Source organism: Podarcis filfolensis (genome assembly GCF_964270895.1).
Source record: "Podarcis filfolensis genome assembly, chromosome: 15".
Taxonomy (NCBI): Eukaryota; Metazoa; Chordata; class Lepidosauria; order Squamata; family Lacertidae; genus Podarcis; species Podarcis filfolensis.
In genome coordinates, this window is record NC_139618.1 from 41,725,163 (window position 1) to 41,753,123 (window position 27,961).

The window sequence follows — 27,961 nt, forward strand, 5'->3', positions numbered from 1 at the left end:
CTGATCACTGCAGTATCAAGCAATCATCTGTATGTGTGGAACTGATGGAACATCACAGATCGAACTTTTGCAGCTCCTCAAGTGCAATGGAATCAGCCCACACAATCCACTGACATCAATCTGATGCATGCATGGAAAGCTGTATCACATTGTTTGTTCATCTGGCCCAGGTGTGGGGAACTTTTGACCCTGAACTTCAACTCCCATCATGCCTAGCCTTAGGTCACACTTCCTAGGGCTAATGGGAGTTCTATTTCAAAAACATCTAGTGGAGATGTTGGGGGATTGAATAGGGACAGCGTATTGCAGTGTATATGATACACTTTGGACACTTGTCTGAAGCATTATACATAGGAAGCTGCCTATATAGGAAGCTAGGACCAGAACCACAGCAAAGGGGTGCGACCCACCCCTAAGTCGGACAGCTGCTCCAGAGGATACCATGGTTGATGGTATTGAAAGCTGCTGAATCATTGAGGAGAATTAACAGGGACACATTTCCCCCGTCACAGAGGTCATCACACAGGGTGCCCAAAGCAGTTTATGTGCCAGCACCAGCCCTTAATGGATCTAGAAAATCAGTTTCCTCCAAGAGTGCCTGAATCTGGTCCACAACTACCTTGCCCAAGAAGGGAAGATTGACAAGTGTGGTGAGTGGTAAGAGCGTTGAACTAGGAGCTGGGAGATGAGGGTTCAGATTCCCATTGGACCATGATGCTCACTGGGTGACCCTGGGTCCCTCGTCCTAACCTCCCTCATTGTTTGTGAGGATAATATTGGAGGGGGGGAGACCCATGTGCCCCACCTTCAGGAAAGGTGAGATAGAAGTGGAGCCACAAGGTAGTTTACTGTTGTTATGAATTTGTTGGTCTTTAGAGCCACTCAGTTCATAGCATGCAGCTTGAGTTAAATTCTTCCCCCAACCACCCCATCAAATGAAAATTCATGCTCCTTCTTTTCTTTTGGTTAATATTCCTCTTTGGCAGGTTCTTTTAATGGGCTGGAAAAAATTCTTCCTATGAAGTTCCAGGCTTCCTGTGCTTGAATGAGCACAGCTCCCCATTGGCTGCCCACCGCGTCTCCTGATTGGCTCTTGAACTTGGAGGTAGGGGTGGGGAGGGGGAAGGAACCTCTCAGGGTGGCTATAAAAACTCCAGGTTGGTCACCTGCAGCGAGGAGGAGGAAGGGGAGTCCAAGGGGCGACGGAGAGCAGCGGCTTTGACGGACTCGGCGCGTCAGTCCATCGGTTGCTCCTTTCTCAAGCCCCGTCCGCTGCCGCGCGCTCTGCTGCGTCCGGCTCCGCGTCTTCGCTCCAGCTCGAGAGGGGGCCAGAAAGCGAGAGAAGCCCGAAGCGAGAACTTAGCGGAAACTTAGCAGAGAATGCTCCGAAAGTCGGCGGTCCTGCTGCTGCTGGCGGCCGCTGCTGCTGCGACTTACGAAGTGGAGCAGAATGACTCCTTCAGCCCCAGGAAGGCCAGGCTGGCCGCGCAAAATTCAGGTACCCTCTTTCTCCTTTGCAGGCAGGAGCCCGTGCAGACAGCTATTGCGGCTCACTTTGGCCGCAAACGCAGGCGGGAAGTTCTCCTGCGCAAGCCGCTGCCCCACTGAAAGAAAGGACGGGAGCTGTGTGCAGGAGGGGAGCTTGCGCAGGAGAACTTTACGCTGCGTTAGTATGCCTCCTGCTTCTCTCTCTCTTTCTGCCGCTGTTCCACAGCCGAATGAATGGGAGGAGAGCGCTCGCTCGTTTCAGCAGCTGGTGTAGTGATCCTAAATGCGGGGTAGTGCTCGAGGTGGTTCACACTGCGCCGTCCGCTTCAGCCACAGCGGAGACCTCCAGTCTTCTTGGAGAACTGAACTGAAGCAGAATGGTTCACCCATCTCCAAGTTAAGCACCATTCCCTAGCGAACACTTCATGCCTCTGATGAATTGCGCCCCGCCCCCAAAACAGCTTCTGCTAGAATTAAATTGGCTGGTCTTCAAGGTGCCCCGAGACTTTTCGTGATGTTGCTGCAGCAGATTAACAGAGCTAACCTACTACTCTGGAAATAGAAAGATGGTGTGTGGCTGTGTATGCACCATATACTTAAGGCGTTCTCCCTGCCCTCCCCCCGAAAAAAGAATCCTGAGAACCGTACTTTGTTCGGGGTACTGGGAACTGTAGCTCTGTGAGGGGAAAACGACAGTTCCTAGGATTCTTTGGGGGTGATGTGCTTTGCATGTGTTCTAAGTGGATGGTGTGTATGGAGCCTTAATAGCTGTACCGGGAACAGAGTACCCCATGTAAGTACCTACATCTGAAAATCTACACCTTCCCTTTCTGGCTTCTAACTTTTAATTCTCCCTTGCTCTACAGTCAAATCAGGAATTCTCATGTTGCCTGTTACCAATACACAGTCTTAAAACAAGTTAGTTCCATTTGAGAAATGGGCTGTATATGTTTTGCTGACTTACCTAAAGCTAACCACTTTTGAAAAGGCTAAGTTGTTGGCTGCTGCTTATGCTTCCAGCGCTGGCAGGCATCACTTGCACCCATTTAAAATAAAGACATTTATACTCCTCTGATCTGACACTTGCCAAGAGAGGCTGCTATTTCAGATCTGCAAGACTCTGCAGCACAGTTCTAGGGTATTTGTTCAATTTCCATTTGTACTTGGTTGCTATAGAAACAAAGGGTCTCAGTTATTCCACTGTGCCTAAAACAATAAGAGCCCTAATACATATTAAACATGCTAAGTGCCAAGTTATAACCTGAATCTATGGAAACATATTGTTATAAAATGAATTGTTTCATTCATTCATTCATTTATTAAATTTCTATGCCACCCTTCATCCAAAGATCACAGGGCAGTTTGCAATATAAAAACACAAAAATGCAAAACTTAGTAACAAATAATAACCCCCACCCCCACACACAGGGTATTTATTTCTGAGGATAGTTAGGGATGGTTTGCAGAGAGCTTTGTCTTATCAAATAGTTGTTTTTCCTTGCATATAAGTTAGCATTGAAACATGCAGTGTTCTCATTTAAAAGGTACCCACGGCAAGATGCTACACTTGACTAGAAATTAACGAGCTTTTTCACTAGGTTTCTAGAACTACTGTCTAAAATCCTCTGCTTCCCTGAGAAATAGCATCCCAATTTTTTAAAAGTCCTGGTTTGCACGTCATTCCTAACATATGAAACATGATCAGGCAAAAAGTAACAGATCTCCCTTTGCATGACTGAGTAGAAATTCAGCTTGGAGAAAAATGTTACACCAATTTACCTGCAGGCAGGGGAGAAATCTGGTGGATTGTCAGCCAGCTTCTGGAAGAAAATTGTCCTGCTGACATATTTAAATAGTTCAGCCTTGTGCACAAACTCTGGCGGCTCTTCCTAAGTTCTTTATGCTGCTCTGCTCACCTCCATGAGCTTAACTACTGGGCTTTAACTACATTTACTGCATTACTCTACTAATTTTCCATCAAGGAGCTCAAGGGGATTACATGATTTTCTCCCTGTACATTCCATCTCATCCCCTTCAACAACCCTGTACGGTAGGTTATGCCCAGAAATGACTAGCCCAAGGTCACTAAGTCAGTTGTATGGCTGAGTAGAGATTTAAAGCTGGGGTCACCTCAATCTTGGTCTGACACTTCAACCATTTCACCACCGTGACTGTCTGCAAAATCTTAACTGGAGCCTTACACTCAACTTAGTGGGATTAGAAAGCCTGTATTAGTGACAGCTTTTGAAACTGGAGTTGAAAGATAAAGAAACATTTGTCCAAAATGCTTACAGTGATAAGGTAAGGTTAGACTCTGGGTTTATGGGCCCCCTTCAAATGAGAATTTAAATAATAATTACTATCAAATGTGGCAAGCCAGCTTGCTGCATCTGGAAGCCCTGTGCTCATCCCATCAAATGGGGCCCTGCCTTTTTGTTTCAAAGTCCTTTCCTGATGGCACCATTGGGTCCTTATTTAAGCAGATGGACATGTTCGCAGTGCATCCATTCAAACATCCAACATGATTTGGAAGCGTCAGATCCTGCTGCTTCAGCAACTTCTCTACGTGGCTGATGAAGGTATGAGCCGTTGTGCTGGTCCACTGCTCTTGGCCACTGAGCATCCTAAGGCAATGGTAATTTGCCTCTTTCTACAGTATATACTCACCCCATGCTTCTTCCAGCTGTGCACTTCAACGCTCAGCTGCCAATTCCATGACACCTCCACATAGAAAGCAAACAACGCAATGAGTGTAGAATGCATTATCTATTTTTAAATGTAAGGGACTGCAGTTTCCTATATTTAAACTGTTTTAGTGTGTCACACCAGAAGCACGGGATGTTCAATTTTGGAACAGAAAGGATAGTTGTGCAAATTGACCCCCTTCTGTAGTGATTCTTTAGGCTAAGTTATAAAGTTTATACCATAATACAGCTGTTTTAGATGGGAGGTTTGGGGCATCATTAAGGGTGACTGAATTTAAAGCAGGTAGAAATGTCCAATGGGGCATCATCCATTAGGAAGTTCTCCTGAACAAAAATAGACAAATCCTTCCCACCCCACTAAAAGATGAGCACTAAAGGGTCAGAAAACATAACGCTACCTGCTCAGTTAGCAACTGGAAGCCTGGGTAAGTAAGAATCATAGACTCTTCGGGTTGGAAGGGACTCAAGGGACCCCCTGCAATACAGGAAATGTTTCAGCCTGGTGCCAAAAAGCAAGCAATGGTGGCACCATGTGTCCTTCTCTGGGGAGAGCATTCACATCAAGATAAGTCTGGGTCCAACATATGCAAAGTAGCTCCTCTCCCTACATGAACCCCTTGCTCATTAAGGTTAGTGACAAAGGCCCCTTGGAGCATCAGCCCATTGTTGGCAAGGTGAGGAATGAGGCCACAGTTCCTCCAGAATTACCTTCAAGTGATGCCCAACACTTTGTGTCGGTGCATGCTTTCAGGAGGCGAGTTAAGGTGCCTTCCTTTATTCTGGAAAGCTTGTAGTGTTCTGTAAGAGTTGGAATGCCATCAGGTGTGGCTTAGGTTCTGTGATGGTTTTTATTTTTCTATGCATCTCAGAGGTAATCCTGGTTTTTACAAAGAGCTGGGCAATGATTTATTACTTACACCCCCTGCCCATCCAACCAGGTTGCCCTAGTCAGGATATACATATTTGTTAGTACTTAACAGCCCCCAAATGGAGGAGAAATTAACTTCAGTTTACATATGAAGGCAAAGCTACCCAGTACTTACTTTCCGAAACATTATTCAAACTAGAGTACAGCCATCCTTCAGAATTTGCACTTCTCCAAATTTTGCAATGCAGTTCTCCAGCATGTGATGTGCATGAGAATGTACCTAATACAGTGTGCATATAAATGTATATATTGGTGGAAATTGCTTTGCAAACTGAATTTATTAAGCAAAACCATGTCTAAAATATGCATAGGGAAACTTGGCACAAGAAATACTGACTAATTTCAAACTGATGTGTAAATGTGGAGAACTGAAGTTAAGGTTGGAAAAATGAGAAACCAAAATTAGCACAGTCATGCATTGCTACCCAGAAACAGAAGAGGGACAGCACAGCACTGTAGCATGGGTTCAGAGACTCTTTTCCAATCAAGCATTCCATAGAAACATGCCCATTATGTATCCATTGCAGCCACACCTTTAGTGCGTAAAATGCTAGGTATTCCTCTGCGCCTCTTGGCATCCTATCCTTGAAAAGTTTACTGACTTGCCACCCAGAATTTTAGCAATAATTCAAAAATGCTTTTTCTACAAATAATCTCTCCCTTGTCTGTATGTTGACTTGGAATGGGAAATTACCATTTTCCTATACATGCAGAAACACACTCACGCTACATAATCAGAGTTTAAAAATTGGAATGAAGTTGGAAGCCAACAGTCCCATTCATGTCTACTCAAATGCAAGCCCTCAGTGAGCATAATGGTCATGTGTGTCTTTTTAACTGATGAAGCCCATAGTTCATAAACTCAGCCCAAAACTCATTGAGTGGCCTTAAGCAAGCCATTATAGAATGATAAGGAGTAAGGAATGGGATCTGGCAGGCAGGTAAGCATGATCCGTGTATCCCCACCCCCTTCATGCCAAGCTTGACAGGGAGTGGGGTCACCTATTTGTCAACCACATTGTGTCACATTGACCTCTATTTTTGACTGCAGGGGTTGAAATCAAACTGCAGGCAAAGGCACAGTGCTATTTAAGCCCTGGTGGTCAACTGGTAAGCAGTGCTGGCAAACCCCATTTTGGTGCAGTTGAGTCTTTACTCACCCCACATGTATGACATCAGATCTAGGGCAGGTAGGTGTGGCTTGGGCAAATGAGGAGGCCTGGCAAGGCCTTATTAGGCCTGTGGGGTGGCATTTCCCCACTCCTGACTTAAGGATTTGTGATGGTTGCATTGGAGTGAGAGCCTGCGTGGGCCAAAGTGTCCTTTCTCAGAATTGTCATCATACGCTGCCCCTTTTCCTGGCTGCTTCTCAAGGAGAGGTGAGACAGCGACACCCACTCAAGCAGCTCAGCTGGAATGAACTGCCACTTGGCTGCTCATCCACCCCATAATTGTCTTGCAGTGGCCATGGCAACCCAACTTTGCCTTTTCCCTCCTCCCTACCTGTCTGTCTTTGCATTGCAATGGCTGCTAAACTGTGAACTGTTAAAATAAAATGTGACGCTTCTTAGGTGCATTGGCAGTAAGCTGATATATCAAACTAGCAATGTCTGGAATTAGCACTTTGGGAAGGGTGTACATACATACGTACATACATATGTATGTACATACATACAGAACATGGTTTCTGTACATACTAACCATTTTGAATGTGCAGTTGTAATAGCCCCAAAGTCTGACATCCATTGCTTGTTGGAGACTGTGTCACATTGCAAGACTGTAACTATGTGCTTGTTTCTTCCTGCTTTGTAAAATTGGGTTACATTGCTACAAACAGTGGACTTGTGCTATGGTTCTTGTTGCAATAAAAATGTTTTGCTATGTTAATAGTGACACACACAAACACAAACACAGAAACTCCTCTCCACCATTCTCACTATGGCACTAGTGTGGAAGGGTGAGATGGGAAGGTTCATCTAATGCAGCCTTTTCCAGCTTGGTTGAACTACATCAGGCATGGCCAAACTTGGCCCTCCAGATGTTTTGGGACTACAATTCCCATCATCCCTGACCACTGGACCTGTTAGCTAGGGGTGATGGGAGTTGTAGTCTCAAAGCACCTGGAGGGCCAAGTTTGGCCAAGCCTGAACTAAAGTTTCCATCATCCCTGACTGGTGGGCTGACTGGGGCTTGTAGTCCAAAACAGCTGGAGGGTACCAGTTTGGGAGCAACAAATCAAATGTTTATAAAGTGGCATCATAACTGGGTGGAGGCTTCTCGGCTTGGTTTGTAAAATGAAAGCACCAGAAACTTTTGTTTTCTTGGCAGTCATGCTTTCCAGTTTGGAGTCCCTAAAACCAGTGGTGCTATGAGGGCTGGACTTCAGGGCAGAAATCCACTTCACCAAAATGAAGAGGAGGACCCCCAAATACAGCATGTCTGACTTACTGTGTTTGTGATGAATAGGCAACAGTGCCTTCAGGAACTTAGTTTAGTGCCTGTCACCTGTGGTTCAACTGTCCAATTATGCACTAAGACTTTCTGGGATGGTGTCCTCCTGGTGTATTTCACACACAAAAAAGGCTTGATGCAGAAAATGTACTCTCCAAGGTGCTGGAAGCTGACTCTTGCAGCAGAAATGCATTTGAGGTGTAGTGGCTTAGCTGTGGGTGCTTGTTAAAGGTGATGTGTAGAATATGCACACTCCAAGAGGAAAGCAATGACTTAACAATTGCTGGCAAATGCCTTCAATTGAGTTGAAAGCTGCTATGGAAACATGAGGCATGGCAGAAGTCTGTATTAAGATGGACTCTCCTTCTCTCTACCCCTTCTCTTTTGCAGCGGATGTGGTGCGGTGTTTAAATAGTGCCCTCCAAGTAGGGTGTGGTGCTTTTGCCTGCCTGGAAAATTCCACATGTGACACAGGTGGCATGTATGACATCTGCAAATCCTTTCTCTACAGTGCAGCTAAATTTGACACTCAGGTACAGTATCAGCCTAACCCCTTTTCCCTTGCAGCTTCCTTGCTGATGGATAGGGGGAGAAGGGCCAGGGCTCCATGGTGGTGCAATGTTTTCCTTGCAAAAGGCATCTCCACTTAGAGATAGGAAAGTCTCCTGTCTGAAACCCTTGAGAGTCTCTGCTAGTCAGTGCAGATCAGTGGGTGGAGAACAGCTGGTCCTCCAGATGTTGTTGGACTCCAGCTCCTATCAGCCTCATCCAATATAGTCAATGTTCAGGGATGGTGGGAGTTGTAGCCCAGCAACAGCTGAAAGGCCACTGGTTCCCCTTGGTGTAGGTGCTATTGAGCTATATGAGCCAGGGGTCTGAGTAGGAGGCAGCTTTCTTTGACTCATATGCCCAGGGGTGAGACACTGCTGCAACCAATACTATTGTATTGTACATAAGTTCTCAGAATTCACCTAGTTTCATATAGTGCAACTGATGGAGAGTGGACTTGGCTTGGCTGAGACAGCCTTACTGGCCAATCAGGGAGGCCTCAGTGGCCTAAATTGGCTTTTGGGCTGGAGCTTCCCAACCCCTGTCTTACAACAACTGCAGATATCAAATGCAATCTTAAAAAGAAGCATTCTCTTATTCCACAGAAGGAAATGCTTCTTCTAAGATGCTGGTTGCTGTGATGCATGTGTGTATCCTCTTAAAATGAAGTGTCTTGTTTTCTTTAAAACAGGGATAGTGGAACCTTTGGCCCTCTAGATGATGTTGGTGTCAACTTCCCTTGGCCTCAGCCAACATGGCCCACTACTGGGGATACATAAATAATTTTATTTGTATATGGCCCATTTTGTTCTTAAGCCTGGTGGAGTCCCAGCTATTTGAGCAAATAAGGGTTGTAGCTCACTGGCAGATAACTTCCCAAAAGTCCAAGGTTCAGTCCCTGTTATCTCCAGGTAGACCTAGGGAAGACTCCAGCCTGAAGTTCTGGAAGGCCACTGCTGGTCAGTTATCAATGATACTGAGCTGCAACAAAGCTGCTGGTTGCATGAAGAGCTTCTGAATTGTCCTTTGTCCCTGAAGCACCTATATTTTAAGTAGCTGCTTTATTTGCTGCAAATATGTGATAACTTGTACCCAGAGACAGTTTATTCAGTTGTTGTTGTTGTTGTTGTTTAAAAAAATTATTAACACAGCGGATACATTCAAGTGGTGGGTTGGGACTAGGGGTCCGTTCTATGACAGTACATTTTCCACTCACTGTGTGTGAAGGCTTGGCAGAGGATGTCTTGTGGGGTGGAGAATCAAGCTTCCCTTTCAAGAGGAAACAAATGTTCTTTTCACACAGCCACTCCTACTGTGGGAGCTGGCAGGGAGATGTGCAGTGCCAGATCAGCCTGACATGACTTGCGACTTCTATTTCCCAGGAGGCTAGGAAGTAGAAACTTGGCACCTAACCCACCAAGTGTAGAGCCCTGGCCATTCCTACCATTGGACAAGGTGGAGTGGCTTTCCTTAGGCTGGAGATTTTAAGATGCCAGTAAATAAGAACAGCAAACTGGCAAATTTTAAAGTTCATTATTATAGGGTGTGGGTGTGTTTGTTTTTTACTAACGGTGGATTTATTTTTCATTTATTTATTTTTTGCTTTAAGCATCACTGAGTAGCAGAGTATCTAAAGTAGGGACCATGGCAGGAGACTATGGCCTACCAGATATTGTTGGATTTCATTGCCACCCGCCACCCCAGAAAAAGTCAGCTTGGCCAGTGGTCAGGGCTGATGGGAGCCGTAGTCTAGCAATGCTTAGAGAGCTGCAGGCTTTCTTGCCATCCCAGTCAGATGGGATTTCATATGCAAAGCATCTATATCTGCGGGGTAGAAGATTACTGAAGGGGGATGCCTCTGGAACTTGCATAGCCCCTATTCTGAAACAGCTGTTTTGGCTGCCAGTTCCTTTCCTTGAGGTGTTTAAAGTCTTAAAAGGTCCCAACTTTCGGAGAGACTGCCTCATTGCTTTCAGGTGATATGATCAGCTGAAGTGGGGGGCTCTCTTGGTAACTCCTCCACCCTCAGACATTCACGGGGGGGGTGAAGTCCAGGAGAGGGCCTTCTCTGTGGCAGCCCCTAAGTTGTGGAACTCCCTCCTCACAGAGATGGGTGTGGCACCATCGTTATACAGTTTTCATTGTATGCTTAAGGCATCTCGCTTTACCCTGGCCTTGGACACCTGCTGGTGTGTGTTCTCAGCATGCATCCTATTCCTATGACCATTTTAACTGCTTTTAATATTTACTTTTAAATTGTTGTAACCTACCCTGGAACTTGCTGATAAATGGCAGGTAAAAAAATTAACAAAAAGATCAAAATGTAGGAAGCCACTTACACTAATTTTGCTTCAATGGTGTGGTCTTTTCTTTTTACAGGCAATCCCCAATTTGTGTGTGGGTTGCAATTCTGGGCCCCCATGTGGGTCAGCGGAGTGTGTGTAAGCCTGCCCCACCCCATTATGCCTTGTTACGTCCCCACCCTACTGCACCCCCTCTTCTGCTAGTCCCTAAAAAGCACAAGTCTGGGAGTTTTTCCACTTGTCCCAGGCTTTCTAGGCACAGGTCTGAGTGGTTTTGCCTTTCCCTTTCTGCTTTCTCCCAGGAAACCTGCGATTTAGTGCTAAATCATAACAAACAGCAACCCACAAAAGAAACCCAATTGCTGTTTGTTCCGATTCCATGCTAAACTGCAGGCTTTGCCACAGGAAAATGGAAGTGTACATGAGCCCTCAGCGTTGCCAAGTAAGCTTTGTATGTACTGAAGCTTTAGTTGCAGTTACCGATATACATGCTAAGGGTGAATTTGGTTTTCTGAATTCTCCTTCAGCAGCCAAAACAGCACCACCCATGAACAGCAGGCTTAGGGAAAAACGCAAGTTGGCAAAAGTACATTTTTTAAAAAAATTATATAGGGCGAACCAAAAAGGGGGGAGAACTAGTGAATTTGGGAGGAGAACAGGAGGGGAATGGAGTATCTTGGGAGAAGGCATTGCTGGGTGTCTAGAATGCTGAAATGGAGTCATCCCCACTGGCAGGGGTAGAGGAGAAATTCAGTCTAGTTTGCATTTAAAGGCAAATCTACCTAACTTTTACTTCCCAAAATAAAATGCAAACAGAAACTCTGCTGTAATTTTAAAATTACCACTTCTCTGAATTTTGCAGTGCAGTTCTCCAGGAAAGCAATATGTGCAAAAATGCATATAGTTGTAAAAACAGACACATAGGGAGAAATTAGCACTAAAATGCTTCTGAATTTTTATGAGAACTTAAAAAAACAAAACCTCTTGAACTGGAAATGTGGAGACCTGGAAAAATGAGAAACTAAAATCAACTTTCGCCCATTGCTAACTGAGGTTCCCACTTGAGGATCATTAATTACATGTGGCAAAAGCATAGTATATACAGTAAAGATTCATACTCCTGTTCTTTTAACCTGGTCACTTACACCCTAACAATCAATTGGCAGGGGAAAGCCTTTGTGAAGGAGAGCTTGAAGTGCATTGCAAACGGCATCACCTCGAAAGTGTTCCTTGCCATTCGGAGGTGCTCCACATTCCAGCGAATGATTTCTGAGGTGCAGGAGGAATGTTACAGCAAGCTGGACATCTGCGGCATTGCAAAAAAGAACCCAGAAGCGATCACAGAAGTCGTCCAGCTTCCAAACCACTTCTCAAACAGGTAGGCTTGTTTGTGCACTATAAAAGACATGAGTACACTTCTTGAAAAAGCATGTTCAAGTCATGGCCAGGGATGAGGGTTAACATAGCTGGGCACCTGCCACATGCCAGGGGTTCCGCTGGCAAGAGTGGACTTGCTTTAGCGGTTGGCTCACTAGTCGGTGCATTGCTCATAGACCCTCCAAAAGTTGGTGCTCACTCTGGTTCAAGTTGAGTTGATTGTGATGGTAAAGTTTGGTGTGGAAAGAGGACCAGGTCCACCACTGGAACTCCTGAAGGGAAAGGCAAGATGCAAATGTCGTAATGAACTAAAGCTGTTCCACAATAAGTTGAGGATGTTCAGTGGCAGAGCATCTGCTGTGTATGCAGAGGCCCCAGGCTCAGCCCCCAGCATATCCAGGTAGGGCAAAGAAAAGTGCCTGTTCAGAAATGCTGTCAGTCAGAGTGAATGGCAGTGAGTTTTATGGACCAGTGTGGCTGTCATTCTGAAATGAAATGGCTGCAGCTCTTCACTGCTGTCTTGCTGACTTGGTGTAAGGCAATGTCCTGTGAGCTCATGGTCTTTATGTGATTGTCTTAATCCTGCTAAAATTGTGAGAATGTAGATAGGGAGGCAGCAATTTATGCAGTGGGGGGAGTAAGAAGCCGCAGGGCCTCTTCCAACCTGCAGAGCTCAAGTGACTGAAGGGGGGGGGGTAGTCCTTCATGCTGCTGGAAACAAAGCCAACAGAATTTCCCAGCTAGTAAATTGACACAAGTTTTCCTGAAGCAATCCTGCTTTCTCAGCTGTCCCCAGCAGAAGCTAAGCATGAAATAGATGGCACTGCAGTCAAACAGGAGGTCATTAAAAGGTCAGGGCACCTTTTCCGTGGTTAGTCTTGAATGGTATCTGAAATGGGAAAGAAAAGATTGGCATGTGGGTATGTGTACTAGGCTAAAACGTTTTTAAAAGACTCCTATTTCACAATTTGATCTCAAGCAAGGCCTTCTTTGCTGAACCGTTGCCTTGTATGATTTCAGGCCTGGCCGCTCTACTGTACTGTCTGCTTCAGGAAGGGGGAAGGCTTGTTCCCTTCACAAGTTATTTGTTTTAAAAACTTACAGCCCTTATTTTTATCATTGCTGATACCATGGTGGGGTGCAGCATAAAACTGCCATTAGCAAAGCTTAAATGGCAGCAGGGGGCCTCTAAACATGGCACAGAAGTCTGAAACAGTCACTCATTTAGAAACCTGAAAGTCCTCGGACAGGAGTGAGGAACCTTTGGCCCTTCACATGAAGGGTCTTGACTGTTGAATGTACTGGTTGGGGTTGATGGGTGTTGGAGTCCAATAGCACCTGGAGAGCCCAAAGTTACTCACCTCCATCCTAGGTACACAGGTACATGTTTCCTTAATGCTGAAATGACAACAATGTCAGTTCCGTACACACCTGTACGGGGGCGGAAAAGATTCTCAGGCAAAAGGCTGCAGGCAAAAGCAGGTGGATCAACTAATATTCATTCTTGTACAGCAGGCTAGTTTCTGCACAGAGAAGTCACACACCCTCTGTATCAGCCTTATCAGAGTCCAGGGGCACAATCCAGTCAGACAAACACTCAAGAAGGGTGTCAGGCAGGTCAAGTGCGGACTGTGACCTGGGGATAAGGGGCATGGCCTGGGATGAATTTCAATGGCCAGTAGAGAGGTCCAGAAGGCTACACCCCCCCGACCTGAGGTAGCCCACCCCCTGCTGTAAGGCAAGGGAGGGTAGTGTATGACCTTCTAGAGCATTGGTTCTCAACCTTGGGTCCCCAGATGTTTTGGCCTACAACTCCCATGATCCCTTGCTCACAGGACCAGTGGTCAGAGATGATGGAAGTTGTAGGCCAAAAACATCTGGGGACCCAAGGTTGAGAAAGGCTGTTCTAGAGGTTCCTAGCCTACAACTCCAATCTTCCCTGACCATTGGCTGTGCTGGCTAGGGCTGATGGAGTTGGAATCAGAGTCCAACAACCACGAAGAAGACTCTGTCCCATGTCATCATCAACCAAACCTGCTGATCAGAAAGCACAGGCAATTGGTTATAGCAGGGGCACTTCTTCAGGTATTCAGGCCCTAAACTATTTGGGACTTTAAAAGTAAGCAGCAACACCTTAAATTGAGCTTAGAAGTGGATGGGCAGCCAGGGCAGTTGTTTAAGGAATCAGTGTGATATCTCTCCTGGTGGTACCTGTCAAACCTCTGTCACGTGCTTTATTGACTCAGTGAAACTTCTGGGTTGTCTGCAGTGCATGGCAGTCATTCAAACAGTAGCTGACCACAGCATGGGCCACTGCAGCCCTGCCAGGAATATTTGTAGCTGGTGAACCAGCTGAAGCTTGGAAAGGACTCTCCTTGCCACTGAAGCCATCTGGTCCTCAAGCACCCTCAAACTATGTACCTATTCCTTCAAGGGAAGCACAGCCCTTTTTCCCATATCCAGGAATTGGTTTCTTGGCCCTCATCCAGCCCATTAGCATATCAAAGCACCAATTCAGTACCTTTACTGCCTCACATGACTCAGATGACAATGTGAACTAGATATTGTTGGGCTGCAACTCCTGTAATTTCTGGCCTTTGACCATACTTCCTGTTGGGACTTTGAGTCCAACCACTCCAGAGGACCACAGGCTCACTGTCTCTGGCCGCCTCCAACTGGCAGCAGTTCTTCGGGGATCTGGGCAGCAGGATCTACTACTCAACCAGTAGTGCTGTTAAGTAATATAAGACTCCAGGCTTAATGGTCTGTTGGAGAGAGCTTTAGATATGTACTGTGGAAATATTTATAGTTTCCACTTGTTACTGATAAACCTCCCAGAGAACTTGTGTTAAGTCAGCGGGTGGTATGGAAGAAAATTGTAAATTGTAAGTAAATGAAGTAAACCTCTATTTTTCACCTGCCTTCCCAAATGTGATAAGGGCAAATATTTGGGGTAGGGGGTGTCCTATTCTTCCACCACAAGCTCCTGCCCTCAAAGCACTGCTGTTTTAAGCCTTGTTGTCTTAGAACTTTTGGGGTGGGATTGAACCTGGGACCTCCTGCATGCAAGGCCGGTGCTCTGAGCTATGCACACCCTCCGTTTGGGGTGCATGCATAAGGTGAGTTGATAGGGTGTGCCAGTAAGTAAAGTGTATTGGCATAGCTAGAGGTGTAGATTATCGGTGAGAAGATTGAGTGGGATGTCAGTCCTGCACCGAGGTAAACAAATTCTTAAATTCTGGGATTCATAGAAGTGGCAGAACTGGTTACACTTGCACAAACCAATTCACTCTGGTTTAGCTAGCTATGAAAGAAGGCAGGCAAAGACCTGCAGGGTTCAAAGGTTCTATGTCGTGTTGACCATGTGAACTTTTTTTCCTAGTTTTGGCAATTTCACCATGCATTCTCTACAGAGTTCTTAGCCATTCATAGGTCTGGGATTATAATCATTTTCTAAAAATTGAGACCCTATGGGTCAAACACGCTATCACATTCATGGAATGCAAGCTATATCTGCAAAGCAGCAATCAGGAGCACCCACTAAAGTTAGGAAGAGCTCTGTTTAATGGCTAGATCTGCTCTGTCACATTACCCATCGCTTGGTAGTCTGCAGCTGGTTTTTAGAGCTGCAGTGCAAACTGACCCTCAGCCCCAGCCAGCAAGGTCATGGATGGTAGGACAACTTCATCAACACCATCTGGAGGGCCACAGGTTCCCCACTCCTGTCTTATATATGCAGGTATTATATATAGTTATTGCAAAGCTATTACATTATATAGGTATTGGTTGCAAAAGACAGCTTTTAGGGGTGGCTTTTGTCTTATGGCTTGCTTCAAGTAAACAAATCATTCTGTCATTATCTTGATAATAAGCTGGAATAGCTCTTGCTCTGTCCAATTTATCTATTGCTCAAGAGCATTTGGGTGTTGGAATTCAGGGTCCTGTCTCCCTACCCATCACCTGTTCTCTAGTTCTTCTAAGAATGTTCCCTCAGAAGTTGCAAATAGCTTTCTCACTGTGGATCTTCATTTCACCATGGCTCTTGCTGTCTCATATTAATTTTATTCACAATTTAAGCTTTCCATTCTTTATATTGCAAACTGCCCTGTCATCCTCAACTGAAGGGCAATATATAAATTTAACAACAACAATAATACTTTTATTATTTATACCCCACCCATCTGACTGGGTTGCCCCAGCCACTCTGGGTGACTTCCAACAAATTTAAACACAGTAAGACACCAAACATTAAAAACTTCCCTATACAGGGCTGCCTTCAGATGTCTTCTAAGTATCAGTATCAAACTTTATTTCAGTCACAGACAAGCATAAGATAAAACATACGGATAAACTGAACACATAAGACTTAAACAGGTAAGGGATAAAAAACTAGTAGTTAAAAGATGATTATATCATACATAACTTAAAAAGATAAAAACAAGGACAAACTGTTAAGGGAGGGAGCATGAAGGAGCACAGGTCTTGCATTTTGGGCCTCGTTTGTGGCGCAAACCATCCTTCAACAAATATCCATCATGGCAGTGCAAAATCTAGCAACTGAGTAGCTAATCTGCATTTTCATCTTGACATAGCAGAGAGATATAAAATTGTTTTGTGCAACCTGGAAATTTATGTATCTTAGGCAAGACGAATCTAGATCTTTCCCATCATTTGCCACCTGATCCTTCTTAACTGAAAATGACAGGAATCAAGCCCTGGGCCTTTCATGTGCAAAGCAAGTGTTTCGCCCCTGGCTGGGAGGGAGGGATGCTGCAGTCCACCAGCATGTGGAGGGCTGCAGGTTCCCCATCACTGCTTTAAGGCTTTTTTAGAGTCACATGTGGTTTGCTTTGTCAGACTATTGAAAGTGAATCCAGGAGAAGCTGTTTTCAGTTTGGAAGTTGAATCCTTTTATCTGTCAAGCCATCAGGTTTTAGAATAGGGTCCTTTTCCAGCAAAGTATGTAGAAAATCGCCACAGTCTTTCTAGGGGATGAATCTCTCTCTTCAGTAATGGCATCTGGGAAATGAGCCTGAAACCCCATGCAAGAAATTCACCAAACACACCGCTGGACCCTTGGATAAAGAAACCATAGATTCCAGTAATCTGGATTCACTCCCAGAACCAGTATTTTTTTATTTATTATTTATTAAACTATTTCCTGCCTTAAGTATAAGGTGCCCAAATGTCAGGACCGGCTTAGGAGATTTTTCTCCAGGGGTGGAGAACACAAGACTTTCCAGATAATGCTGGACTACAACTCCCATCATCCCTGACCATTGGAACAAGAAGGGACAGAGCCTCCAAGCTGCTGTCAGCTAATGAAAGTCTCACCTTGGCGTGCACTCCTATTTCAAAGTCCATGTTTAAGCTGGAGCTGCCTGTGCAAAAAGTAATAGCAGGGGGGGAAACCCACATGCTGAATTCTTGATAGATCTTCTCCCTCTCTGAGAGGATCATTGGAATAGCAAGACTAAATGCATAGGACTACTCTATCATTTGTGGGGGTCACAGAACAAAGGAAAGCACAAAAGAATCATTGGGTGCAGATAACTATTAATTGTTAGCATTTCTGTGGTGCTTTCAGGTCCTCAAAGTGTTCATCAGGCCTTGATGGTAGGGGCAGAGGAGAAATTCATTTCAGTACATGGTTAAAGGTGAATCCTTCAAAATTCACACTTATCTGAATTTTGAGATCTCCAACCAACTTTTGCAAAAATCCATATACTAGGATTGTGAATTAATAGTGGGGGGGGGGTACTTGCAAGAATGTGTACATTAGTCAAAACTACATATAAAAATGTGTTTTAGGAGAAATTAACATAAATTTTCATGAGGACTTTGTAATTAAAAAAAACTGATGTGAAAATGTGGAGAAGTAAACTTAAGACTGGAGAACTGAGAGAAATCAAAATTGACAAATTCACCCATCCCTTGTGACTACTGAGCAAGGTGTTAAACTCAAGGTCCTCTTAAGCCACTGCACTGCATCAGCCTCTTATTGACTACGATTGAGTAAAATCTGGACTTCTGTCATCTGTTTCAGCTTCCAGCAGCCACTCCTCAGCTCAAAAATGCAGCAAGAGCATTCTTGAATTGACCAGTTGCATGAACTCTCAAGTGTTCTCTTGCATTTATTTCCTGTGTATGTAACTGAATGAAAAAGTCACATTGACCAGAGCATTAATTTCATTTAAAAGTTACTTTCTTTTTTTAGTTAATTCAGAATTGATTCATTCCATGCTTAAAAGAGGTTCTTAGTATCGTGTGTGAAAACCTCCTTTCTCTAAATGAAAGATGTCTTGCATTTCTGGAGCAGTTATTGTAGGGCAGGACAGAATAGTTCAGATTCTTAAAACTCCACTGTCTGGCTCTTTGGAAGCAGACTCCACGAGTTCCATGAAGCAGTTCCCCCCACCCCCACCCCCCAGTGGCTGGAGTCTGCAGAGGTTGGGCTGGTGGGAGGAAAGATGATGCCCAAGATTAGCTTCACCAATGTCGTTCTGTCGTTCAGATGCATGGGACTGCCTCTTGGGAAACTGGCCCCTGTGTATTGCAGCCATGGACCAAACCGGATGTTGCCCTATTCATGCAACTAGCAACTGCAACAATAGCTTTCTTAAATCACGTTTGTCATTTATTGTATTTATTGCTCACCTTTTCACAAACTTCTGCAAACCAACTTACAAAAATGATATCAACATTAAAGCCAAATATAATCATGGAGCCTCCCTCCTCCCACCCAGAGTGCAGATAGCAGGCATCTGAATCAGGACTTCACAAGGGGCAAAGGAGCAAAGCTGCTCTAAGGAGCACTGCCCCACCAACCTCAGCCAGCTGCCACCTGCCTTCCCTCCAGCCCAGGGGGCTACAAAGCCTATCACCTTCCTCCTCGTCTTCCTCCTCTAGTCTGTGTTTTGCCCTTGCAGAAGTCAGCAGGGAGATGGATGGGGGCAAAGCCAGAATTAGTTAGCTCTGTCTATTAGTGCCTCCAGCTTCACCTGCCATTGGCTTCAACAGCTGTTGGTCTTCCTGCCTTGTGCCTTACTAATCCCAATGGGCCAGTTACCACCGCCTGTATGCCATGGTCCTGATGTGCCCTGCACCTGAAATTGCTTCTCAAAAAGGCATACATGAGGGTGGCACTGTGGTTTCTAATTGCATGGGTGGGGTTGTGTCTAGTTTGGCTCCGCATTTCAATGACAACTGCATGTAAGACATTCCTAGTTAGCTAGGTTCTAGTTAGGGACACAGGGAATGCAAAAGGCCACCTCATGAGAGCATTCTGCAGATGGGGAGCTATGTTAGAAATGGCCCATTCTCTGAGAAAACTGGGCAGCGCTGGAGAATGGATGGAATCCTTTGAGGAACCAAGAGACCTTTGCATTGAGAAGCTAGTGTCATATAGTAGCTGAGAGCCTGAGTTGCGAACTCTGTTGCTAATTGCAGCACAAAGAGGGGGGATTTCCATTAGGGTTGTGGCTGGGGTGCAAATGGTTAAACCTACCCCTTCTGTGTCTTATGCTTGAAATCAAAATTGCCTTCCATCTAGGATTCATTTAAAAAAAAAATCCTCTCACATGGCTACAAGCCACACAATTATAGTGATGTGAGGGCTCAGCCACACTTTTGCATGGACCCAAGCAGTTTTCCACTTGTCCCGTGCTTCTTAGGTATGGGTCTGGGCAGTTTTGTGTTTGCCTTGCATCTTTTCCCTGGAAAACACAAACTCTTTACCACTGAATCGGAAGAAACATCAAACCCCCAGAAAAACTGATCACCTTTTGGTCCAATTCAGCCGTAAACCGTTGGTTTTCCTGGAGGGAAGTAGCAGGACAAGCGGAAGAGTGGGAGAGTCCTTAGTTAGGCCCTGATCAGTCCTGTTTTTCTATAACAAGAAGGGCTGGAGCTCATCCTGAGCACCTCCTCTCTTCTCTTATTATGGCAATGATGCCCACCTGAGAGGTGTTAGAACTGAGTTCCAGCTTAAAAAAAAAGCTCTGGCTCTGATACTGAAGTTTGTGGCAGGGTGCTTGTAAACGTTTTATTGAAGGTCCTGTGTGAGTGGCTGGAGGATGGATAGTGGCTAACGGATTGAGGTTGAATCCTGACAAGACAGAAGTACTGTTTTGGGGGGGCAGGGGGCAGGCAGGTGTGGGGGACTCCCTGGTCCTGAATGGGGCAACTGTGCCCCTGAAGGACCAGGTGCGCAGCCTGGGAGTCATTTTGGACTTCCAGCTGTACATGGAGGTGCAGGTCAATTCTGTGTCTAGGGCAGCTGTCTGCCAGCTCCATCTGGTACACAGGATGAGACCCTCTCTGCCCGCGGACTGTCTCATCAGAGTGGTGCACGCTCTGGTTGTCTCCCGCTTAGACTACTGCAATGCACTCTCCGTGGGGCTACCTTTGAAGGTGACCCAGAAACTCCAACTAATCCAGAATGCGGCAGCTAGACTGGTGACTGGGAGCAGCTGCCGAGACCACATAACACCGGTCTTGAAAGGCCTACATTGGTTCCCAGTACGTTTTTGAGCACAATTCAAAGTGTTGGTGCTGACCTTTAAAGCCCCAAATGTCCTCGGCCCAGTATACCTAACGGAGCATCTACAACCCCATTGTTCGGCCTGGACACTGAGGTCCAGTACCAACGGCCTTCTGGTAGTTCTCTCACTGCAAGAAGCAAAGTTACAGGGAACCAGGCAAAGGGCCTTCTAGGTAATGGCTCCTGCCCTGTGTAACACCCTCCCATCAGATGTCAAGGAAATAAACAACTATCTGATGTTTAGAAGACATCTGAAGGCAGCCCTGTTTAGGGAAGTTTTTAATGACTGATGTTTTAATGTATTTTTAATCTCCTGTTGAAAGCCGCCCAGAGTGACTGGGGAAACCCAGCCAGACGGACAGGGTATAAGTAATATATGGTGGTGGTGGTGGTGGTGGTGAAATAATGCATGTGAAGTTCTTTGGTGTGGTCCGAAATGCTGCACAAATGCTTTAATTGTATTGGTGGGAGGAAATATGAACAACTAACTGTCTGATCTTAACACAGGTATTACAACAAGCTCGTGAGAAGCTTACTGGAATGTGATGAAGAGACGGTGGCGACCATAAAGGACAGTTTGATGGCAAAAATCGGTCCGAACATGGCCAGCCTTTTCCACCTCCTGCAGACAGATCATTGTGCCCAAATCCATCCGAGAGCAGACTTCAATCGGAGACGTATCACTGAGCCTCAGAAGCTAAAAATCTATTTCCGAAATCTGCGGGGGGAGGGGCCTGTTCAGTCCCACATGAAACGTTCTTCCTCAGAGAGTGTGTAACATTCCTTGAGAGGGTGGAAGTGTAGGGCAGCCTTCACCAACCTGGTTTCCCCCCAGATGTTTTGGACCTCAGCTCTTGGGTGTTGTAGTTCAAAACAGCTGGAGAGCACTAATTTGGTGAAGGCTGGTGTAGGGAATCCAAGCTCTACCAAAGTAGGAAATTTACTTCTTCTTTTCCTTTAGCATTAATAAACACCAGAAATTTACTGTAATTGATTTTAAGGAACACTGAGCTAATCTACACATTCAAAACAAATAACGACATGTGGTATATTCCTCCTAGGACTGAGCTGCTTCATTGTGCAGATAGGAGAGATGCAAATTTAATGCACAATTGCTTGTATCCACCAAAGTTCTCCTCAGTGTAGCCCCACTGAAATTAAGGTGTCCATTGGTTTCAATGTGTCTGCTCTGGGTAGGACAGCCCTTAGATTTAACACACTTAAAAACAACAACTAGCATATCTCAAAAAGCTGTTCTAGGACCATCTCCATTGACCCCATGGCTTTTCATTGACAAGGGGTTGTGAATGTTCCCTGCTCATCTCTGCCAGGAAATACAATCCCCTTATCTGCATTTTGAAGTGGTATAGTCCCAGGAAATGTATCATATGTTTGAAATGAATGTATAGACCGGCCCCTGGAAAACAGGTGGGCTTTTGGGTGAGGGGTAGGGTATGGCGAGGATTTATTTTCTTTCGCTGTCTTCAGACAAGCTATATGGACCTGGGATTTCTGGTTGGGGAGGGGATCCCTTAATTCCTGAAATGGAAATGCCTTCTTTTCTTTCCACTCACCTTCCCATAAAGAAATCCAATGAATTTGGGCTTTTCTTGAAAGCAATGTTAACATCACTTCTTCAGCAAACACCAAACTATCACTGTACTGTAGCTCAAACGCCATTGCAGTTTGTGCAGGGAGGGAATGAAGTCAATTGTTGAAGGCTAAATTCTGCTGAACTAAGTTGGCAGATGGTGGCGAGTCAAAACTACAGCAGTTGCACAGTCTATAGAGGTCAGCTGGGAAGTCTCCTTATGAATGGTGCTGGCCAAGGCCAAATAGGGTTGTCGTATCTGGGCTTATGGTCTCAGTGTTGTGCTCTTAATTTTCTCAAGCTTGAAGATCCCTTAAATGCCTGATTTATACCAAAACTGATTTTTTGCACTGTGTTGACCCTAAAGCAAGAAAAGGGGGGGCACCTGTGATCCTCCATAAGTTATTGGGTTCCAGCTCACATCAGCTCCAGCCAGCTGGGGATGGTGGGAGTTATAGTCTAAATGCACCTTTAGGACCACAGGTTCCCACCCCTGCCACAGAGAGAACCCCACTGCAACAGTTGCTCTTGGCCACACCTGCACACACCAGCTGAATGAAGGTCACTAAAAACAGGTTTATCTATAATAGGGCAGCCAAAGTTTTTCAGAAGGGGGGAGGAATGGAGAGATTCTGAGTACTTTGTTTTCCCAATCACCACACTGGGAAAAGGGGTCATTTTGCCAAATCTTTCCCACCTTTTTTTTTTCTTCTCCTTGTTTCAGCTGCCATTTTTTTTCTTTACCAGAACTAGCTCTGGAGCTTTGTGGCGATGTAAAATAGCAGATTGGCTGCCACTACTGCAGTTGTTGCTGTTGCTACTTTTAGCAGCAGAGGAGGAGGGAAACCTTAAGGGAAATGTAAGAAGCCATGTTGCCCCACCCCTACTAATGGCATGTCTCTCTCCCAGCAAATGGGTATAGCACAGCTCAGGAACCTCTGTCCAGATATTGTTAGACTCCAACTCCCATCAGCCCCAGCCAGTGTGGCCAATGGTTTGGATGATGGGATTTGGAGTCTAATGAGAGGGGCTGTGGCTTCCTCCATCCTCGTGTTACAGATTTCCTCCTTCCAATGGGGAATATACAGTGAAATAGTCTCTATCAATTTCATTGCCACCAAACATGGAGGAAAATGTTGGAAGGTCATGTATGCTCAGTTCTAGGACGGCCATAGATCAATGGTGTGTTGCAAGTTGTCCAGGTCATGGAGATGGGGACCCTGTGGCCCTCCAGATGTTGGATTACACCCATCATCCCTGGTCATTGATCAAGCAGGTTGGAACTGATCCAAGTTCAGCAACAGCTTGCAGGCCACAGAGTCCCTACCCCTGCTATAGATCATAGCAGTGGTACAAAATAGTCCCTGGTGTTGTTTTCATGTGTGTGTTGGTGGGGGCGGGAGCTTAAATCTGTGTCTGGACTGTACCACTCATGGAAAGTTTGTGCCTGGCATGGCTGAAACCCTTTGATGCGCTTGCAGTAGGCGCTCTTGGGCAATGGAGTGGACTCCCTCAGGAACTGATGGGGTCTCCTTCACAAAAGGTATTTTAGCAGAGGCCGGATGCGCATCTGTAAGGGAACCTGTATGGCAGATCGTGCACAGAGCAAAAGGTTCCTTCCAACTCTGATTCTTGGTAGGGGGTGGATTAGTTGGTGGCTGTATTTTTAAAGACAGAGGTACATTCAGCCATGGGACCCCCATACCTGCAGCTTGAAGTGGTATAGTGCAGCCAACAGGTCTGCCACCTCAGTGACCACTAGGCCCTTATTTCTATTAGGGTACTTTGTCTGTGGTCAGCCGTGACTGTGGGAGTTGCATACCTCTTGCACTGCTTCAAAAGCAAGCAAATATCCTTATGTACTGTATCTTAATTCAAAGCTTTAAAAAGAATCTTAAGCAAAAGGCAGTTGTTTTGAGAACAGAGTTTCAAGACTTGTTCTGTGCTATAAATAGTAGAACTCATGTACTGTACATACCGTAATTTCCAGAGGAGCCTGCTTTTAAATGCAGAACAGAATACCTTTATAGCATGCATTTTAATCTTGTACCTTGATTTTTTTTTCCTCCGCTCCCCCCCCCCCCCCCGGGCACTGGTAGCATTAAACACCGCCTGCATTGAAATAATGGCACTTGTTGGATAAAACTAAATATTCTTGGTTCTAAAGTCCTCTTCAGGCATTCTTAAATTATCTCTCCCCACGCTAAGTGGAGGCATGCATGCCAGTTCTGCCCCCTCCAGACCTGGAGTCAGTAGTGGCTGGGGCCCATTATGACTTGTGGGGTAGAAGCCAGGGAGCCAACAGCAGGTGGCGCCTGAGCCCTTGACAGGCAGAGCCAACTAATTCTAGTCTTATTCCCATCCTTCTCCAGGCTGAGTTCTGCAAGGGGCAATAATGAGACTAAGGAAGAAGGATCTTACAGCCAGGGCCATGCCATGGATTGGTTGTAAGTAAGAAGGCAGACAGGCGAGGGCTGGCTGGGGGCAGACAGAGGTTGGTGGAGCAGTGCTCCATTTACCCAAATGGAGCAACAGCCTCCACTGGTTGCTGTCGTTATGATCTGGAGCCTTGCGTTATGATGGGAGGCTTCTAAGTGCATTCAGCAAAATTCACTTCCAATCGCCTTTTGGATCATGCCATTCAACATGGAAAAATCAGGGGTGGAGAAGGCAGGGGGAACATGAAGGGCTCCACTGTTGCACCATGGATACTATTTAGGAACCACTGAGCAAGAATGAAGCTGCAGTCCCAAGCACACTGCCTGTGAGTGTGATGGGGGAACCTCTGGCCTTCCAGATTTCATTGGACTACAACTCCCATCATGCCTGGCCACTGGCCATTCTGACTGGGGCTGATGGCAGCTGGAGATCAACATCACCTGGAGGACCACAGATTCCTATTCTTTGGCCTACGAAAGGGTGTCAGCCCTATTGTACTTAGTAGGATTTACTTCTAAGAAATGCATGTTTACAATCACACTGCAGTTCTGTGAACCGCCCTGAGACCTCTGTGTATAGGGCGGAATATAAATTCAATAAATATTAATTAAACAATGGGAAAAGTCCAGTTCTAAAGACACCAAGCTGTTGAAACAACTGTGACTGGGCAAGATAGTTGCTTTGATCATTGCCAGATGGCTTGTATGTATGGCTAAATGGAAGAAAACCTCTGAAGCACTGGCTAGGAAGGAATGACTTCAGAAACCAAACCCTGCATGGTGTGTCTAAAAGTACCTTGACTCTGTACACCAGGCATAGCCAGCATGGCAGCCTCCAGATGCTGTAGACTACAACTCCCATCAGCCCCAGCCAGCATGGCTAGTAGTCAGTTGTAGTCCAAAAGGTCTGGGTGGCACCATGCCAGCTGTGTCTGCTGTGCATCTATTACTTCTGCAGTCTGTGAAATGTCAACAGACTCCTTTACAGCAACCAGTAAAATCCAAGGCTAGCTTCAGGTTCGAGCTGCCCAGCCATCTTATGAGCCTCCCTTATATACAAACCTTGCTACCGAGAGTAGGCAGCAGCAGCAGCACCGCACTCTGTAATAGCCCCCCCCCCCAATGATTTAGAAATGTAAATAGTGAGTACTTTGCACAGCCACCCATAGGTGGATCCTCAGCAGCTGCCCAGGAATGCTGTCTGCTGATACCAGAGCCAGTGAAACTGTTCCCATAAAGTGTGTTTGAATCCAGAAAACGAATGTGTCAAAGAGAAGGCTAGTTTTCATCGTGCAAATGTTGTTGTTTTCTATCCTGTGATGAGCTGCTTATCTGGACCAGACCTTACAACTCCCCTGTATATCTGAGTTTTTCAAACATGCATGCTTTCAAAGTTTGAAGGAAGCATCCGGAGATATTGTACTTTCCCAATAAGATTCAAACTTTTCCTGCTCTTTCTAATGTGCATTTAGTTCAAAGATGAGAAACTATTTTGCTCATGCAGTCAAAATCAAGAGAGACCTGTGCATTCCAAGCGTGCTCAGTTGGGGGTGCTATAGCCAATTTGTAAATTGGTTAAGGAGGGCAGAGAACGTTTCAAAAGTACACTTCTCGTGGAAAAATATACAAAGCAATAGAATATTTACCATGAAGCCTTTAAACAGCAACTTACAGCTAATATGTTTCAAGCCAGGGGCAGCACTTCAGTCTTTGCTGACTTTATTTACCATATACAGTATGTATCCCAGAAAGTGCTGTTACAGGATTATAGGCAGTGAAAAGAAATTGCAGACGGTTAGGCATTTCTGCACTCTGTATTATGCAGTCAAGCTCAGTCTAGATGGGATGCTGTGGAATATAATCTTGACACTTTTAAGGTGAGCTAGATTCCTATTTTGCAGAATTGCACCCTTTCTAACATGCTTGAAAATTAATCTTTGTGAGGGGGATTTTGGGTTCTAGAATGTCTGATCTTGAGCAGTACTTAGCACCCTGTGGAACAAATCTTGAAGTTTATATTCACTCAATAAAGGCCATCAGTGTGGAAGTCTGAATAGCCCAGATCTCAAATGTATGCTTGACTGGGAGGGGGGGTTAACAATCTCTTTTGCAAGAGTATCATGCCATATTATAGGATCTTGCTTTACATTTCAGCTTTTCCACAGTTGCCATAACCCCCCTCATGCCCATATGTTTTGATTCATGGAATTTAGCCATCACAGAATTCTTGCTCCGCCAAAGCCCATGACTCTTGCTATTTAGTTTAATGAAGGGGTGAGATTTCTTTCTTGAAGGGTGCGCCCTGCTGCAGGTCCACCAATAACAGAAGCTAAGCGTGGTCCCACCCCATAGGCCAGTGGTAGCCAACATGGTGCCCTCCAGATGTTGCAGAACATCAGCTCCCAGCCAACAGTGAAGGGAGTTATAAGCCAGCAACATCTGAAGGCCACCATGTGATGGTGTAGGCAGAACATGCATTTGCCTGGGGCAGAGGGATTCCAAAGACTCCAGACTAATCAGCAAAATCTACTGAGAGGAATAACACAATTTTCCCTATTATCAGCTTCTTGAGGTAATATGGTTTAAGCTTTCCTAACTGCAGCCCCCACCCACCCACCCCTGCTCTTCCATTCACTAGTAAAGAACAAGAAAGGGGTTTTCAACTGGGATAACTGTTACATGAGAGAACACAAACTGTCCCCTCTCCTGGACTCTGCTGAAGAAATAGTTCCACACCTCATACAATAAGATGCAGGGCTAACGACAGGCACAGGCGCAATTGATTTTCATTTAGGGCATCAACGTTGTTTGAGATACTCCTAAGGCTGCTGTCCTGGACACATAGGTCCACTCAGAAGAAAGCCCACTGAATCCATTGGGTCATAGTCCCAGGTCAACATCTGTAGGATTGCAGCCTTGGCTAGGAACATGTGCTGCTGAAGTCACTGGGGCTTACTTCTGAGTAGACATGTCTAGGATTGCACTTTAAATGCCTTTCACTGATAGTTAACTGCCCAGGATAGCCTTAACAACAAAAATGGGTCTATGGCAAATCAAGAACACAGCTCTGGAATAAATCTGTAGAGTTTTGATGGGAAATAGTAATCACCCAATGTAAAATATGACTGAATTTCATTCATCTAATTCTTAAATATGTTTGGCCTTATAAACTGAAGAGTCCCACTCCAAGATGGCAGTTGGCTTATCTTAAAAGAATAAGATTTGCATGATTTAATTGTGATTTTCCCCGCCCTGCACTTTAGATAATTTGTGTCATTTCCATACATATATAGATATATAAATTTAAGTATGTATTTATAATTTAATTTTTTTTTTGCCAAGTACTGGAATAAACAGTGAGCATATCTGGTATATGTCATTATTTATTTATTAAATTGCATTTTTTAAAAAAAGAAAAAGAAAAAATAACTCCATATGTTCATTATAAAGATTTGAAATCTATCGCAGCAACAAGAAAAGATGCAAGTTATTTTCTCTGCTTATTTTTATAATTAAAGGATGAGTAACATTATAAAACCTATGGTGGATTCCTTCTGAGAGAAAAATAAAAAAAACTATCCCATGCTAA

At 45.1% G+C, this 27,961-nt stretch overlaps 1 protein-coding gene across 1 annotated transcript; it reads left to right on the forward strand.

Annotated features, from left to right (window-relative positions):
• Positions 1–1,175: 1,175 nt before the first annotated feature.
• Positions 1,176–27,961, forward strand: STC1 (stanniocalcin 1). Its single transcript, XM_083589272.1, has 4 exons — positions 1,176–1,498; positions 7,963–8,105; positions 11,591–11,802; positions 20,851–27,961. The coding sequence occupies exons 1-4, from the start codon at positions 1,381–1,383 to the stop codon at positions 21,119–21,121; spliced, it is 744 nt and encodes a 247-aa protein (XP_083445398.1). The 5' UTR covers positions 1,176–1,380; the 3' UTR covers positions 21,122–27,961.

What these genes read in the sequence shown, in the direction of transcription:
- STC1 (XM_083589272.1), top strand. Translation starts at nt 1,381, where the DNA reads ATGCTCCGAAAGTCGGCGGTCCTGCTGCTGCTGGCGGCCGCTGCTGCT. An exon ending in GCTGGCCGCGCAAAATTCAG is followed by an intron (nt 1,499 to 7,962) that starts GTACCCTCTTTC and finishes TCTCTTTTGCAG; the next exon opens with CGGATGTGGTGCGGTGTTTA. An exon ending in CCAAACCACTTCTCAAACAG is followed by an intron (nt 11,803 to 20,850) that starts GTAGGCTTGTTT and finishes ATCTTAACACAG; the next exon opens with GTATTACAACAAGCTCGTGA.